Source organism: Bombina bombina, chromosome 10 (assembly GCF_027579735.1).
Source record: "Bombina bombina isolate aBomBom1 chromosome 10, aBomBom1.pri, whole genome shotgun sequence".
Lineage (NCBI taxonomy): Eukaryota > Metazoa > Chordata > Amphibia > Anura > Bombinatoridae > Bombina > Bombina bombina.
Genome location: NC_069508.1, coordinates 212,016,215 through 212,035,131, shown reverse-complemented (window position 1 = coordinate 212,035,131; position 18,917 = coordinate 212,016,215). Strand labels below are relative to the sequence as shown.

General features: G+C 38.6%; 1 protein-coding gene across 1 annotated transcript in view; it reads left to right on the top strand.

The window, feature by feature from the left end:
- JAK1 (Janus kinase 1) overlaps positions 1–18,917 on the top strand; it is a 459,211-nt gene that overhangs the window by 127,478 nt on the left and 312,816 nt on the right. Inside the window, exons 6-7 of the mRNA XM_053693677.1 lie at positions 6,034–6,213; positions 6,738–6,895. Of these exons, the coding sequence (XP_053549652.1) occupies positions 6,034–6,213; positions 6,738–6,895 (338 nt within the window). The remainder of the gene's footprint in view (positions 1–6,033; positions 6,214–6,737; positions 6,896–18,917) is intronic.

The window sequence follows — 18,917 nt, the reverse complement described above, 5'->3', positions numbered from 1 at the left end:
GACAGACTTCTAATTTTCATTCCTTTCGCAACTTTAAGGGACAGAAGTCGTCGTCCTCTTCTTCCAAACCAGACCAATCCAGGTCCAGTTGGAAATCCAGCCAACCTTGGAATAAAGGAAAGCAAAACAAGAAGCCTTCCACTGATTCTAAATCCTAAATCAACATGAAGGGTCCTCCCCCAATCCGATTTTGAATCAGGTGGGGGTCAGACTTTCTTTTTTTAGTCAGGCTTGGATACGCAATGTCCCAGATCCGTGGGCTGTGGACATAGTGTCCCAATATTACAAAATAGGATTCAAGTCTTGCCCTCCAAGGGGCAGATTTCTCCTGTCAAGACTATCCTCAAACCAAGTAAAGAGGGAGGCCTTCTTAAATTGCGTAGAGGACCTATCCTCCCTGGGAGTTATTCTAAAGTGTCTCAACAAATTCCTCAGGGTTCCATCCTTCAAGATGGAACTAATCTTTCCATTGGTTCAAGAAGGTCAGTTCATGACGACCATAGACCTGAAGGACGCGTATCTACACATTCCCATTCACAGGGATCATCTAAGGTTTGCCCTTATGGACAAGCATTTCCAATTTATTGCTCTTTCGTTTTGTCTTGCCACATCTCCCAGAATTTTTACAATGGTTCTGGGAGCTCTATTGGCAGTGATCAGATCCCAGGGAATTGCTGTGGTGCCTTATCTAGACGACATCTTGATTCAGGCGTCATCTTTTCAACTAGCAAAATCTCATACAGAGATGTCTTTTCTACTTTCCCACAGGTGGAAAGTGAATCTGGAAAAGAGTTCTCTAGTTCCTACTACAAGAGTGTGTTTCCTAGGGGCAATCCTATATTCTTGCCCATGAAGATTTTCCTGACGGACGTCAGAAAATCCAAACGTCTTGCTGCTTGCATTTCTCTCCAGTCTGCTTTTCAACCAACAGTGGCTCAATGCGTGTAGGTGATTGGTCTGATGGTGGCTTCTATGGACATTGTTCCATTTGCTCGGTTCCATCTGCGACCGCTGCAGCTTTGCATGCTCCCTAACAAGAGACTCTCTCTCGTGGTGGATTTCACAGGAACATCTGTCTCAAGACACTTGCCTCCTGAGACCTTCTTGGGTAATTGTGACCACGGACACCAGCCTGTCAGGCTGGGGAGCTGTTTGGGGTTCTCTGAAAGCTCAGGGCCTGTGGTCTCGGGAAGAGTCTTCTCTTCCCATAAACATCTTGGAGTTGAGAGCAATCTTTAATGCCTTGACAGCTTGGCCTCAATTATCTTTAGTCCGGTTTATCAGATTCCAGTCGGACAACATCACCTCAGTGGCTTACATCAACCACCAGGGAGGAACTCTGAGTTCCTTGGTCATGAAGGAGGTGACTTTCATTCTGCAGTGGGCAGAATATCACGATTGTCTTCTATCCGTGGCCGGACTGTTATCCGACTGACGCTTTTCCGACGGACATTTGTCCGACGGACAATATTCCGAAAGACATTTATCCGGCTGCTGGGTGGGAATGAAGCTTAAAAATCACGGTTTTATAACTTTTTTAATAGTGGACTGACAAAGGACAATTAAATCAACTTATATATAACATTTATAACATTTTTAATAGTGGACTGACAAAAGACAATTAAATCAACTTATATATAACATATTAATTATAATATTATAATTATAATAATTATATTATGTGTTAAAAGTACATCGTGAGGGTAGGGACCCATGGATAGGTTCCCAGAGGCGGTTGCGGCGCCCGAGTCACTGATTGTAACAGAAAATTTTGGATTGTATCTGCCCTCGGCCGAATGTATCTTGATTTATTTAAGTAAATCTTATATATTATGTGCTATTGCCTTTAAAAAGTCTAATCTTGAGTATTCACTGTATTTTTCTAAAACTTTCATTATCCTGTTGTTTATGATTTCATATTTTTTTTTGGGTTTTCTCAGTTCAACTCCAGAATCAATTTTTTCAATTGTTAACTCCCATTCTGCTTGTTCTTTTCTTATTTTTGAAACTAGTCTGCAAATGCTTGGGTGGGTTATAGACATTCGTTGGTCAAATGCTCTGTGCCATCCTTCTAGAGAGTTGTTTGTTCTAGGTAACCCTAGTTTTGTTCTTTCAAAAGTGTTCCACATCGTAATATCGAAAGTAGGTTTTCTTCTTGTACCTTCTTGTAGTTCGCCAATCCAGGTTTTTTCAAAATAATTTAAAAATTCAGATAAAATGTTACTGTTTTGTTTTTCTATTGATTTTACAAAGTCATTAAATGTTTCAACTACATCTTCCACTGGCACAAATGCTAATGCTTCTAAGCATTTTATGATCAGAGCATTTTTTTCATTATTATACCATATTTTTAAGCCCAAAGATTGTATTTTTCTCCACAGGCATTGGGAAAAATGGAAAAAGCATCCATAAATTATTGTATTTTGTAAAAAATTTGTCATGCAATTTATTGCTGCTCTTTCAAAATCTACAGTAATTGATATAGGATTGATATCTGGATTTTTTTCTTTTATAATACTAAAAATTAAATTATAAGTTTCCTGATTTTTATTTTTTGATATGCAGTATACTAATGGTATGGTATGGTTATCTTCTATTAAAACATGTATTGTATACAACTGAAAACCTAAAGGAGCTGAGTCAAATGTTCCGTCACAGGGCCAGTGTTGTTTTTTTGAAAGAAGATCTACATTTTTTTTAGTAGACAGAATGATTAAATTTTCACTTTCGTACATGATGAAATTTTCTCCTCTGGTTGTTTTTCTTAAATCATCATTTAAAATGTTTCCATTTGGTGTTGTTCGATGTCGACGTACCATTCTGGCAAGAGTTTCTTTTTTAGGTAGAGCTCCTGCTGCTTCAAGGGGGAAATTAGATGTGCAATTTTGTATTATGCTTGATGTTACTTCTTCTGAATTTTTAGCAACTTCTTTTATTTTTTCAATTGTTTTCATAGATAAAATTCTTGCTGCATTAGGTGGATGTGAATGATTTGATGCATCTTTTTCAATTATATCATTAATGGTTTTTAGCCTTCCTCCACAAAAACCTTTTTTTTCACATCTCCAATATGTGACATTTTCTTTTTTTTTGTCTACAATGTATGCATAACCTTCATATAACATTTTTCTTCCTCCTTTACACGTCTTTATGAACTCCATTTTTTTAATTTGATGTTTTTTTTAAATTTATTTATTTAAGTGTTTGTGTTGTTTTTTTTACCTCAGTAGCCACAATATATATCTAAATTTTCCGCTTTTATACTGATGACAATTATGCAATTACGTGATTGCGTGATTATGCTGTTCGGCGTGCAGTCGGAAGCAGTGTATATCGGACATATGTCTGACGGACGAATGTGTTTCGGCATTTTGTCCGTCGGAATTTTGTCCGAGCACCCTTCTATCTGCCATCCACATTCCAGGAGGGGACAATTGCGAGGCGGATTTTCTGAGCAGACAGACTTTTCATCCCGGGGAGTGGGCTCTCCATTCGGAGGTGTTCTCCAGGATAACAATCAGGTGGGGGGTTCTGGAGTTGGATCTGATGGCGTCTCGTCAGAACGCCAAGCTTCCAAAGTACAGTTCAAGGTCAAGAGATTCTCAGGCTGCCCTGATAGATGCTCTGGCGGTTCCTTGGGATTGTGGTCTAGCATACCTGTTTCCTCCGTTTGCTCAGGAGAGAGTGTCTGTGATTCTAATAGCTCCTGCTTGGCCTCGCAGGATCTAGCTTGCAGATCTGGTGAAGCTTTCATCTCTTCCACCTTGGAGGTTACCTCTGAGGAAGGACCTTCTAATTCAGGGTCCAATCCTCCATCCAAATCTGGATTCTATGAAGCTGACTGCTTGGAGTTTGAACGCCTAGTTCTGTCTAGACGTAGTTTTTCGAAAGCGGTCATTGATACTATGCTTCAGGCTCGTAAACATGTCACTCGCAAGATTTACTATAAGGTATGGCGTAAATACCTTTTTTGGTGCGAAGCTAAAAGTTTCTCCTGGAGTCGGGTAAGGATTCCCTGACTTTTATCTTTTCATCTCTAAGACAACTGACCCTGGTTGGGTTCAGACTGTAGTGTGCAGAGAGTTGATGGGTGTTATTTTAGTCTTTGACCCAGGCAGCATAATGTCTGGAGCTGACCCTTAAAGGGACATCCTAGTCAAAATGAAGCTTTCATGATTCAGATAGGGCATGTAATTTTAAACAACTTTCCAATTTATTATTATTATTATTCTTTATTTATAAAGAGCTAACAGATTCTGCAGCGCTGTCCATGGGTAACAAAGATAAAAGGACAGTACAATATGAGACACCAGACAAAATTTAACAAACAAATACAAGGGGAATTGGGGGCCCTGTTCCCGTGGGAACTTACAGTCTTGATGGGTAGGAAGGTGACAAACAGGAGGTGGGGACTGCAAAGGTGAGAATGATGTTAGTGTAGAGTTAGATGAGGGCAACTATTAGGCAAGTGGAATTCATTAGTTACTGATTTGGTGATAAGCTTCCCTGGACAAGAAGGTCTTTAGGGAGCGTTTAAAGGAGGAGAGGTTGGGGGAAAGTCTGACAGCACGAGGAAGTGCGTTCCAGAGGGTTGGTGCCGCACGAGAGAAGTCCTGTAGCCTAGCATGGGAGGAGGTGATGGTAGAAGAGGCAAGAAATAGATCGTTGTTGGATCTTAGGGGACGGGCTGAAGTATATTTGTTGATGAGTGAGGACAGGTAGGGGGGGCTGCATTGGTATGGGCTTTGTAGGTCAGAGTGAGAATTTTGAATTTAATTCTGCTGTGAATGGGGAGCCAGTGAAGGGACTCGCAGAGAGGTGCAGCGGATACAGAGTGTCGGGAGAGGTGGATTAGCCTAGCAGACGCATTTAGGATGGATTGAAGGGGGGAGAGGCGGGAGAGACGAAGGCCAGTTAGTAGGTTGTTACAGTAGTCAAGCCGGGAAATTACTAGGGAATGGATTAGCTGTTTAGTAGTTTCAGCACTCAGAAAAGGACGAATTTTGGAGATATTGCGTAGGTGGTTGCGACAGGATGAAGAGAGCGATTGGATGTGGGGTATGAAGGACAGATTGGAGTCAAGTGTAACTCCTAGGCAGCGGACTTGGCGTAATGGGGAGATAGTGCTGTCACCAACAGTGATAGTAAAGTTAGAAACTGGAGTAGAATTAGATGGGGGGATTAGAAGAATCTCAGTCTTAGGTTTACTATTATCAAATTTGCTTTGTTCTCTTGGTATTCTTTGTCATATGCTAATTTCTAAGCCCTTGAAGGCCGCCTCTTATCTCAGTGCATTTTTACATTTTTTCACAGCTAGACAGTTCTAGTTCATGTATGCAATATAGATTGCATTGTGCTCACTCCTGTAGAGTTATTTATGAGTCTGGGCTGATTTGGCTAAAAAGCAAGTCTATTGATATAACTGAAATAAGGGGGCAGTCTGTAGAGGCTAAGATACAAGGTAATCACAGAGGTAAAAAATATATTAATATAAGTCAGTGTTGGTTATACAAAACTGGGGAATAGGTAATAAAGGGATGAACTATCTTTTTACACAATAAAAATAAAATTCTGGAGTAGACTGTCCCTTTAACAATACAATTTATTTCTTTATATAAAAGTAGATCTATTACAGTCAAGAATGGGAAGCAAGACTGTTGTGAGAAACATCTACTCTAAATGCAACTTCTACTAGACACTTCTTAACTCTGTGTTATAAACGGCCATTAATCTATTTAATGTTTTAAGACTATTTTAAAAATGTACTATTAATGGGTGATGCAATGAATTTGTAACAACATAGTTCTCAGATAACTCAAGATCCAGTAATGTTAGCATAGAATTCCGTTATCTGCTGTGAATAAACTCACTACAGTACTGTTTTGTCTATGTCCTTATAAATACACAGATGTGATGAATATTACCTGTGTTGCTGAAATGAATCGCCAGTTGTGACTGGATTTCTTCATTCAATACTCACTGTTTAAAAGTAAAGTAAAATAATGTTAAGCTGAAAACCTTTTTTTTTTCCAGGTTTTTCAAACCGAAAAAGAAAAGAAAACAAAAAGGAAGAAATCTGATAATAAAAGCAAAAAAGGAGATAAGCAAAAATGCAGTGACGAGTGGAACAGTTTTTCTTATTTTCCAGAAATAACACACATTGTTCTAAAGGAAGACACCGTCGCCATCAATAATCAGGACAATAAACGCATGGTAAGCGCTTGGTCTTATTTGTTTTGGAACACGACTGTCATCTGTGTGGGTTTCAAGGCACTCCGAATATGTCATTAATCACATCTGTATAAACAACATTTTAACGCTTAAAGGGATATGAAACCCAAACATTTTATTTTGTGACTCAGACAGAGAATACAATTTTAAAGAAGTTTCCAATTTACTTCTATTATCAAACGTGCTTTGTTCCTGTGCTATTCTGTGTTAGGTATCATCTGGAGCACTATATGCTGCCGTATACATACCAAGACAGCAAAGAGAATCTGATAATAGAAGGAAATTAGTTGTTTACAATTGATCATGAAAGAAACATTTTGTGTTCCATAGCTCTATAAATAGTATTTACTAATGTGCCCAGGGATTTTATTGCAGTTCAGAAATCTACTCTGTGCAAGATTTTGTTAGTCTTATTCTAGGGGCCTATGTGTTTTCTTTTAAACCGGCTCAGTATGTGTGATTTGCTTTTATTTACAGTACATGATTATTTGAAATGATTATTTCAGGGATTAAAGCTCTCTTCACCAGAGGTGGCGCTCTCCTTTGTATCTTTGATTGATGGGTATTTCAGACTCACAGCTGATGCCCACCATTATCTCTGCACTGATGTGGCGCCTCCGTTGATAGTAAACAACATAAAGAATGGTTGTCACGGACCTATATGGTAAGTTAACGTCTGTGTAAATCAGTGATTGTTACTCTATATTTGTAGGTACCGTGTTATGTTCATGCATTAGCTGTGTGACCCATTCCTTTTATTGCTCACTCCAATTCTCAGTGTGGACTTTTCTGCATTAGCCATTAAAGAGACATAAGACAAAAAGAAATTCTCTCATGAGTCAGATAGAGAATACAATTTAAAAAAAAGTGTCCAATTTACTTCTATTATTAAATTTGCTTTGTTTACTTGTTATTCTTTGTTCAAGAGATATCTAGATAGGTAGTGTGCACTGTCTGCAGCACGACATGACAGGAAATAATGCTGCCATCTAGTGCTCTTGCTAATGTATAACATTGTTATAAAACTGCTGCCATCTAGTGTTCTTGCTAATGTATCACATTGTTATAAAACTGCTGCCATCTAGTGCTCTTGCTAATGTATAACATTATTATAAAACTGCTGCCATCTAGTGCTCTTGCTAATGTATAACATTATTATAAAATTGCTGCCATCTAGTGCTCTAGCTAATGTATAACATTATTATAATACTGCTGTCATCTAGTGCTCTTACTAATGTATAACATTATTATAAAACTGCTGCCATCTAGTGCTTTTGCTAATGTATAACATTATTATAAACCTGCTGCCATCTAGTGCTCTTGCTAATGTATAACATTATTATAAAACTGCGGCCATCTAGTGCTCTTGCTAATGTGTAACATTGTTATAAACTGCTGCCCTCTAGTGCTCTTGCTAATGTATAACATTGTTATAAAACTGCTGCCATCTAGTGCTCTTGCTAATGTATAACATTATTATAAAACTGCTGCCATCTAGTGCTCTTGCTAATGTATAACATTATTATAAAACTGCTGCCATCTAGTGTTCTTGCTAATGTATAACATTATTATAAAACTGCTGCCATCTAGTGTTCTTGCTAATGTATAACATTATTATAAAACTGCTGCCATCTAGTGCTCTTGCTAATGTATAACATTGTTATAAAACTGCTGCCATCTAGTGCTCTTGCTAATGTATAACATTATTATAAAACTGCTGCCCTCTAGTGCTCTTACTAATGTATAACATTGTTATAAAACTGCTGCCATCTAGTGCTCTTGCTAATGTATATCATTGTTATTAAACTGCTCCCCTCTAGTGCTCTTGCTAATGTATAACATTGTTATAAAACTGCTGCCGTCTAGTGCTCTTGCTAATGTATAACATTGTTATAAAACTGCTGCCATCTAGTGCTCTTGCTAATGTATAACATTGTTATAAAACTGCTGCCATCTAGTGCTCTTGCTAATGTATAACATTATTATAAAGCTGCTGCCATCTAGTGCTCTTGCTAATGTATAACATTATTATAAAGCTGCTGCCATCTAGTGCTCTTGCTAATGTATAACATTATTATAAAACTGCTGCCATATAGTGCTCTTGCTAATGTATAACATTATTATAAAACTGCTGCCATCTAGTGCTCTTGCTAATGTATAACATTATTATAAAACTGCTGCCATCTAGTGCTCTTGCTAATGTATAACATTATTATAAAACTGGTGCCATCTAGTGCTCTTGCTAATGTATAACATTATTATAAAACTGCTGCCATCTAGTGCTCTTGCTAATGTATAACATTGTTATAAAACTGCTGCCATCTAGTGCTCCTGCTAATGTATAACATTGTTATAAAACTGCTGCCATCTAGTGTTCTAGCTAATGTATAACATTGTTATAAAACTGCTGCCATCTAGTGCTCTTGCTAATGTATAACATTGTTATAAAACTGCTGCCATCTAGTGCTCTTGCTAATGTATAACATTATTATATAACTGCTGCCATCTAGTGCTCTTGCTAATGTATAACATTATTATAAAGCTGCTGCCATCTAGTGCTCTTGCTAATGTATAACATTGTTATTAAACTGCTCCCCTCTAGTGATCTTGCTAATGTAACAATGTAAACATTGTTGCAAATCTCCTGCCATATAGTGCTGCAGACACGTGCACACTCCTGAACTTACCTTCCTGCTTTTTATCAAAGGATAACAAGAGAACAAAGAACATTTGAAAATAGAAGTAAAATGGAAAGGTGTTTAAAATTCTATGTTTTATGCAAAAAAATGTATCCCTTTGATTATGTCAGTGGTTTTTGGTCCCAGTCCTCAGGTCAGAATGACAGGATTTTCAGGATTACCTTGGGTGAGAGCAGGTTAATAACCATGGTTACTGATGAGCTGATTAATTTGTGATGTAGTGCAGCTAGCCTGAACATGCTGACTGTTAGTGTGCCCTGTGCACTGGAATAGAGAGACTAACCTTTGGTAGCAAAACATTTAAAATGTAACAGAACAGGCAGCTGCTTTTGTCCAAAGCTACATGATGTGGTATTTCCAACTGTTTATAATGAGAATAGTATGATTGCCTAGCTGACCTTTATAAGATGAAGATATGAACTGCAGCTATAGGTAAACGAGACCTAAGATGAAAAGTTACACTAAGGTGTGCTAAAAGGCTCCAAGGCAGAACATACTGTGATCTGAGATGTCATCGCATAAAATGCAGCATGTCTGCAGAAAGAATGGGACACATGCAGGAACTGTCAGCGATTTAACTTTGCAGCATTGCTCCACATTAGGCTGTTCTTTTCAAACAGAGATGTGCTCTGGCTGCATTGTGTACGTTTTTCTTAACACAGTGCATTTAGAGCAAAGTGCTGTTTGAAGTGAACAGTCAAATATGCAGTAGAGCTGCAAAGCAGCAGTGTATTTATTGTTGACTGGCTCTCAGGGATTTTTCCAAACCCGCCCCCCCTAGCCTGTCCCAGTCTGCAAAGCTGTTTTTTCTGAATGTAAGATGTTAGTATGAGCAATGCACCTTTTTTTTAATACTACAAATCTATGTTAGACAAAGAGAAAAAGGAAACAAATTTATTCAAGGACATTTTACATTTTTTTTTTGTCTGCAGCTAATTTGCAATGCTATTTTCAACTACTGCAATATATTATGAAACTTTAAAAATGGCTTTATTCTCCAGTTAACCAACACATTGCATTTGTACTGGTGCTTTAGTGTAACTGCCTAATTTACAATTTAATTTTATTTAAAAATGACCTGCAGAAACATTTTCACTAAAAAATATCTCATCACAGAAAGTGAAAAAAAGTTCTGCCTCTGGGTTAAATGGTAACAGCACAATTAGCCTGAAATACATATGTCACCTTAACATGTTTCTGACTTACTTTGCAAATTAATAAGAAATATGTATTACGCTGTGTGTGCCTGTAATTCTGCTGTAATTTCCATATGTAAAATACATATTATTATTACTGTAAAGGCTGTGATAAGGGTTTGATAAGAGTATACATGTTGGAGCATGTGCGGTTTCCGTGGCCGGGCTGTTATCCGACGTACATTTGTCCGACGGATATTATATTCCGTCAGATAACAGTCCATCCACAAGATAGATAGATACAGATTGAAAGATAAAGATAGGTACATATCAAAAGATTGATAGATTAGATAGATAGAACCACATGAAGGGATACAGTACTCACGCATTCTGTACGCATGTTGAAAACACATTGTCGGGAGTGGGACCCATGGTTAGGTTCCCAGAGGCGGTTTTGTGGCGCCCCAGGCTCTGATTAGAACAGAGCACTCTGGGGTGTATCTGCCCTCGGCCGTCTCTCGGACATATGTCTGACGGACAAATGTGCTTCGGCATTCTATCCGAGATCCGCGGTATCTGATGATGTTTTTTAACCATTGATTACTGTGCATCGGAATGGTGCATTTTAAAGTAAAATAAATTCATGTAACAAAATAAATTGCAAACAATAAGATATCATTTTGTGGTATCAGCTGTATGTGTTATTCCTCTTTGAAGTTAATGCCTTTTTTCCTGATCATACTTCTATCTTACTCCATCAGTGTAAATTTACCACATGAATGTGTTATATGAGGATTTGTATCTTGGTTTATTTAATAGGATATGAAACCCAGACATTTTCTTTTGGGATTGACACAGAAGGTTCCAATTTACTTCTATTATCAAATTTGCTTTGTTCCCACGATATTGTTTGTTAAGGAGATACCTAGGTAGCATCTGGAGCACTACGTGGCAGGAAATAGTGCTGCCCTCTAGTGCTCTTGCAAATGGACAACATTCTTGCACAACTGCTGCCATATAGTGCCCCAGAAATGGGCCGGCTCCTTAGTATATGTCCCTGTTTCATCAAAAGACATCAAGAGAACGAAGAAAAATTGATAATAGAAGTAAATTAGAAAGTTGTTTAAAATCACTGCTCTATCTGAATCATAAGAGAAAAATGTTAGGTTATACGTCCCTAAACGCATTACTGGCTTATTTAAACATTAACATTCTTACCCATCGGGTGCCTATAATTACTTTAAAGTGAATCACAAAAAAACTAAAAAAGGAATTCCCCATACATTTCTGATGTATACATATTATGTGTATTTATTTATTCTGCTTCTATTTCTTCATTAACCTGAGATAATGTCCTACAGTATCCAGATCAGTGACTCTGCAGTGTTCTACCAAGTGTCTCTAATTTGCAACCACACAGGAACTGATAAAGTATGCTCGAGGCATTTCCAGTATCTGTCCCTGATATTTAAAACAAAGCATAATGCCACAGCAAAAAGAGTTTAGCATCTGTATAAAATATTAGTTTTCTATGCAGTTTAGTGCTAAATAAGTAAAGTCAAAATTCAACTTTCATGATTCAGATAGAAGATCATGCAATTTTACACAACTTTCCAATTTATTTATTATAAAATCTGCTTCATTCATCCTCTGTTGAAAAGTATACCTAGGTAGGTTTAGGAGGCAGTGATGCACTACTTGGTGCTAGCTAGTGATTGGTGGCTGCACATATGTTTCATGTTCCTTCCTGTTTTATGTGAGATATGTATGTGTGTGTGTGTATATGTATATATATATATATATGTGTGTGTGTGTGTGTGTGTGTGTGTATATGTATATATATATATATGTGTGTGTGTGTGTGTGTATATGTATATATATATATATGTGTGTGTGTGTGTGTGTGTATATGTGTATGTATATATATATATATATATATATATATATAAAAAAAAAACTATTGTTATGTGTATTTGTGATGAAGATCTTCATGTCCTCACTTATATAATCACATAAATCACAGCAATAAAAAAAACATAATTTTTATGTAAGAACTTTCCTGATAAATTCATTTCTTTCATATTGGCAAGAGTCCATGAGCTAGTGACATATAGGATATACAATCCTACCAGGAGGGGCAAAGTTTCCCAAACCTCAAAATGCCTATAAATACACCCCTCACCACTCCCACAATTCAGTTTAACGAATAGCCAAGCAGTGGGGTGATGTAGAAAGCATCAACAAAGGATATTTGGAAATAATTGTGCTTTATACAAAAAAATCATAACCACCATAAAAATGGTGGGCCTCATGGACTCTTGCCAATATGAAAGAAATGAATTTATCAGGTAAGTTCTTACATAAATTATGTTTTCTTTAATGTAATTGGCAAGAGTCCATGAGCTAGTGACATATGGGATATCAATACCCAAGATGTGGAGTCTTCCACTCAAGAGTCACTAGAGAGGGAGGGAATAAAAATAAAAACAGCCATATTCCGCTGAAAAAATTAATCCACAACCTAAAACAAAAATAAGTTTATTTCATCTTGAAAGAAAAAAACTTAAATCAAAAGCAGAAGAATCAAACTGAAACAGCTGCCTGAAGAACTTTTCTACCAAAAACTGCTTCAGAAGAAGCAAATACATCAAAACGGTAGAATTTATTAAATGTATGCAAAGAGGACCAAGTCGCCGCTTTGCAAATCTGATCAACTGAAGCTTCATTCTTAAAAGCCCACGAAGTGGAAACTGATCTAGTAGAATGAGCTGTAATTCTTTGAGGCGGAGCCTGACCCGACTCCAAATAAGCTTGATGAATCAAAAGTTTCAACCAAGAAGCCAAGGAACTAGCCTTCCGACCTTTCCTAGGACCAGAAAATAAAACAAATAGACTGGAAGTCTTCCTAAAATCTTTAGTAGCTTCCACATAATATTTCAAAGCTCTTACCACATCCAAAGAATGTAAGGATCTCTCCAAAGAATTTTTAGGATTAGGACATAAGGAAGGGACAACAATTTCTCTACTAATGTTGTTAGAATTCACAACCTTAAGTAAAAATTGAAAAGAAGTCCGCAAAACTGCCTTATCCTGATGAAAAATCAGAAAAGGAGACTCACAAGAAAGAGCAGATAGCTCAGAAACTCTTCTAGCAGAAGAGATAGCCAAAAGGAACAACACTTTCCAGGAAAGTAGTTTAATGTCCAAAGAATGCATAGGCTCAAATGGAGGAGCCTGTAATGCCTTCAGAACCAAATTAAGACTCCAAGGAGGAGAAATTGATTTAATGACAGGCTTAATACGAACTAAAGCCTGTACAAAACAGTGAATATCAGGAAGTATAGCAATCTTTCTGTGAAATAAAACAGAAAGAGCGGAGATTTGTCCTTTCAAGGAACTTGCAGACAAACCCTTATCCAAACCATCTTGAAGGAACTGTAAAATTCTAGGAATTCTAAAAGAATGCCAGGAGAATTTATGAGAAGAACACCGTGAAATGTAAGTCTTCCAAACTCTATAATAAATATTTCTAGAGACAGATTTACGAGCTTGTAACATAGTATTAATCACTGAGTCAGAGAAACCTCTATGACTTAGAACTCAGCGTTCAATTTCCACACCTTCAAATTTAATGATTTGAGATCCTGATGGAAAAACGGACCTTGAGATAGTAGGGCCGGCCGTAACGGAAGTGGCCAAGGCGGGCAACTGGACATCCGCACCAGATCCGCATACCAAAACCTGTGTGGCCATGCTGGAGCCACCAGCAACACAAAAGACTGTTCCATGATGATTTTGGAGATCACTCTTGGAAGGAGAACTAGAGGCGGGAAGATGTAAGCAGGATGATAACACCAAGGAAGTGTCAGTGCATCCACTGCTTCCGCCTGAACATCCCTGGACCTGGACAGGTATCTGGGAAGTTTCTTGTTTAGATGAGAGGCCATGAGATCTATCTCTGGAAGACCCCACATCTGAACAATCTGAGAAAACACATCTGGATGGAGAGACCACTCCCCTGGATGTAAAGTCTGGTGGCTGAGATAATCCGCCTCCCAATCGTCTACACCTGGGATATGCACCGCAGAGATTAGACAGGAGCTGGATTCCGCCCAAGCAAGTATCCAAGATACTTCTTTCATAGCTTGGGGACTGTAAGTCCCACCCTGATGATTGACATAAGCCACAGTTGTGATATTGTCTGTCTGAAAACAAATGAATGGTTCTCTCTTTAGCAGAGGCCAAAACTGAAGAGCCCTGAGAATTGCACGGAGTTCTAAAATATTTATTGGTAATCTCGCCTCTTGAGATTTCCAAACCCCTTGTGCTGTCAGAGATCCCTAAACAGCTCCCCAACCTGAAAGACTCGCATCTTTTGAGATCACAGTCCAGGTTGGCCGAACAAAAGAGGCCCCTTGAACCAAACGATGGTGATCTATCCACCATGTCAGAGAGTGTTGTACATTGGGATTCAAGGATATTAATTGTGATATCTTTGTATAATCCCTGCACCATTGATTCAGCATGCAAAGCTGTAGAGGTCTCCCCTGAAAACGAGCAAAGGGGATCGCGTCCAATGCTGCAGTCATGAGACCTAAAACTTCCATGCACATAGCCACTGAAGGGAATGACTGAGACTGAAGGTGCCGGCATGCTGCGACCAATTTTAAACGTCTCTTATCTGATAGAGACAGAGTCATGGACACTGAATCTATCTGGAAACCTAAAAAGGTGACCCTTGTCTGAGGAATCAAGAAACTTTTTGGTAAATTGATCCTCCAACCATGTTTCCGAAGAAACAACACTAGTTGATTTGTGTGAGATTCTGCAGTATGTAAAGACTGAGCTAGTACCAAGATATCGTCCAAATAAGGAAATACCCTGTTCTCTTATTACAGATAGTAGGGCACCCAGAACCTTTGAAAAGATTCTTGGAGCTGTTGCTAGGCCAAATGGAAGAGCAACAAATTGGTAATGCTTGTCTAGAAAAGAGAATCTCAGAAACTGATAGTGTTCTGGATGAATCAGAATATGAAGGTATGCATCCTGCAAGTCTATTGTGGACATATAATGTCCTTGCTGAACAAAAGGCAGAATAGTCCTTATAGTCACCATCTTGAAAGTTGGTACTCTTACATAACGATTCAAAATTTTCAGATCCAGAACTGGTCTGAACAAATTTTCTTTCTTTGGTACAATGAATAGGTTTGAATAAAACCCCAAACCTTGTTCCTGAGGAGGAACTGGCATGATTACCCCTGAAGACTCCAGGTCTGAAACACACTTCAGAAAAGCCTGAGCTTTTACTGGATTTACAGGGATGCGTGAGAGAAAAAATATTCTCACAGGAGGACTTGCTTTGAATCCTATTCGATACCCTTGAGAGACAATGCTCTGAATCCAATGATTTTGGACAGATTTTATCCAAAAAAACCTTGAAAAACCTTAATCTGCCCCCTACCAGCTGAGCTGAAAGAAGGCCGCTCCTTCATGCGGACTTAGGGGCAGACTTTGGTTTCCTAAATGGCTTGGATTTATTCCAATTTGAGGAAGGCTTCCAACTGGAAGAAGATTCTTTGGGAGGAGGATTGAGTTTTGGTTCCTTATTCTGACGAAAGGAACGAAAACGGTTAGAAGCCTTAGATTTACCCTTAGGTTTTTTTATCCTGAGGCAAAAAAACTCCTTTTCCTCCAGTGATAGTTGAAATAATAGAATCCAACTGAGAACCAAATAAATTATTACCTTGGAAAGAAAAAGATAGTAATCTAGATTTAGATGTCATATCAGCATTCCAAGATTTAAGCCACAAAGCTCTTCTAGCTAATACAGCTAAAGACATGGATCTAACATCAATTTTGATAATATCAAAAATGGCATCACAAATAAAATTATTAGCATGTTGCAGTAAGCGAGTAATGCTAGATATGTCAGGATCCATTTCTCGTTGCGCTAAATTCTCCAACCAAAAAGTTGAGGCAGCCGCAACATCAGCCAAAGAAATAGCAGGTCTGAGAAAATGACCTGAATATAAATAGGCCTTCCTTAGATTGGATTCAAGCTTCCTATCTAAAGTATCCTTAAAGGAGGTACTGTCTTCCATAGAAATAGTGGTACGTTTAGCAAGAGTAGAAATAGCCCCATCAACTTTGGGGATTTTTTCCCAAGCTCTATAGATTTTGCTGGTAAAGGATACAATTTTTTAAACCTTGATGAAGGAATAAAAGAAGTACCTGGCTTATTCCATTCCCTAGAAATCATATCAGAAATAGCCTCAGGAATAGGGAAAAACCCCTGGGGAAACCACAGGAGGTTTAAAAACAGCATTTAAACGTTTTTTAGACTGAACGTCAATAGGACTGGTTACCTCAATATCCAAAGTAATTAACACTTCATTTAATAAAGAACGCATATACTCTATTTTAAATAAATAAGTAGATTTATCAGTGTCAATGTATGAGGAAGGATCTTCTGAATCAGATAGATCCTCATCAGAAGAGAATGAATTATTATGTTGTTGGTCATTTGAAATTTCATCAGCTAAATGAGAAGTTTTAAAAGACCTTTTACGTTTATTAGAAGGTGGAAATGCAGACAAAGCCTTCAGAATAGAATCAGAAACAAATTCTTTAAAATTTACAGGTATATCATGTACATTAGAAGTTGAAGGAACTGCAACTAGCAATGTACTATTACTGATGGAAACACTATCTGCATGTAAAAGTTTATCATGACAACTATTACAAATGACATTTGGTGGAATAATTTCTACACTTTTACAACAAATGCACTTAGTTTTGGTAGAACCGATGTCAGGCAGCAATGTTCCAGCAGAAACTTCTGAGGCAGGATCAGATTGGGACATCTTGCTCAAATTAAGAGAAAAAACAACATATAAAGCAAAATTATCTATTTCCTTATATGACAGTTTCAGGAATGGGAAAAAAATGCAAAAGCATAGGCCTCTGATAGAGAAAAAAGCAAGAGGCAAACATCAAAAATAACCGGAAATGACACACTTGCATCACTAATGACGCCGCCGTGTGAAAGGTCTCGGCGTCACGTATGACGCCGGAAATGACGAAGTGTAGTCAAAAACGTCTTTTTCCGCACCAAAAAAAATGTTGCACCAAGAATGACGCATTAAAGTATCCTAGTGCGTCCAGTAAGTTATAAGGAATGGAAAAGACCGCATTCCCTATATTTACAAAGATGTTTCCCATAGCTGACTCAGCTAAGGAGGCTGGGCTAACATCCCCTAAGGTGGAAGGAGTAGTTTCCAGCTTAGCTAAGAGAACTACTATTCCCTTTGTGGATAGTTGAATCTTCAGAGATTCTACGGACTAAAATTAAATAGGGCTTTCAATGACTACCAGCTGTAGTACCGTCACTAGTGTGACGGCATATTGGTTTGATGCGTTGTCTAATTTTATTAAGTCGGAAACTCCCCTGGATAAAATCCAGGATAGGATAAAGGCTTTCAAATTGACCCTTCATGTTATCAAATTGGGAGCATAGGTTTCAGGTTTCTCTGTTCCAGCTCACAGAGCTTTATGGTAAGAGCCTTGTTCTACGGATGCATGCTCTACGTCTAAGCTTTTTGCGATTCCTTACAAGGGGAAGACCTTGTGGGAATCTGGCTTGACGGACATAATTCTTTTGATATTTTAAAGAATTTATAAAAATATATAAATAGATCCTAATAGCCTGCTGTTGAATCAAAGACAGCAATGAAGGACATGCCCCGATCCGGGATCGGATCTTGTAGGGGGCAGACTTTCAGTCTTCGCTCAGGCTGGGGTTAGAGATGTTCAGAATCCCTGGGCAATAGTAAATAGTGTTCCAGGGATTCATTCCCAAGTTCTAAGGTTTGCCTTTCTGGACAAATGCTTCCAGTTCGTGACTCTTCCTTACAGCTAGCAAGATTCCACTTGGACATGGCGTTATCCTTCCTGTGGTCTCACGGGTGGAAGGTAAATTTGGAAAAGAGTTCCTTAGTCCCAAGCACAAGGGTAACTTTCTTGGGAACCTTAATAGATCCCATATCAATGAAGATTTTTCTGACAAAATGTCAGGAACTCAGAGATTATCAATACTTGTCTAGTCATTCAGTCCACTCCTCGGCCTTCAGTGGCTCAGTGCATGGAGGTAATCGGGCTGATGGTGGCGGCAATGGACATCATCCCTTTTGCTCGGTTCCATCTCAGATCTATGCAGTTAAGCATGCTCAGGCAATAGATCAGAGATTATACAGATGTGTCTCTTCGAATACCACTTGAGCAGGAGACAGTGGATTCTCTTTAATGGTGGTTGTCTCTGGATTATCTCTCCCACGGATCCTGCTTCCACAGCCCATCTTGGGTGATTGTGACAACCGACACCTGCCTTCTAGGGAGGGGAGTAGTCTGGGGCTCCCTAAGGGCTCAGGGAGTTTGGACTGGCCAGAGTCGGTTCTTCCTTTAAACATTCTGGAGCTGCGAGCGTTCTAGAATGTTCTTCTGGCCTGGCCTCGTTTAGCCTCGGTCCAGTTTATTAGGTTCCAGTCGATCAAAATTACGTCAGTGGCTTCCATCAATCATCAGGGAGGAACGAGGTGTTCCTTAGCGATGACAAAGGTATCCAATATAGTTCAGAGGGCGGAGGCCCATTCTTGCTGCCTGTTGGCGAGCTACATCCCAAGGTGGAATATTTGGGAGGCAGATTTCCTGAGCAGGCAGTCCTTTCATCCAGGGGGTGGGAACTCCATCCGGAATTGTTTTCCAGATTTTTCCTCCGTTTGTTTTTCTTCCTCGGGCCATTGCTCTAATCAAGCAGGAGAGGGCTTTGGTGATCCTCATAGCATTGACTTCGCCT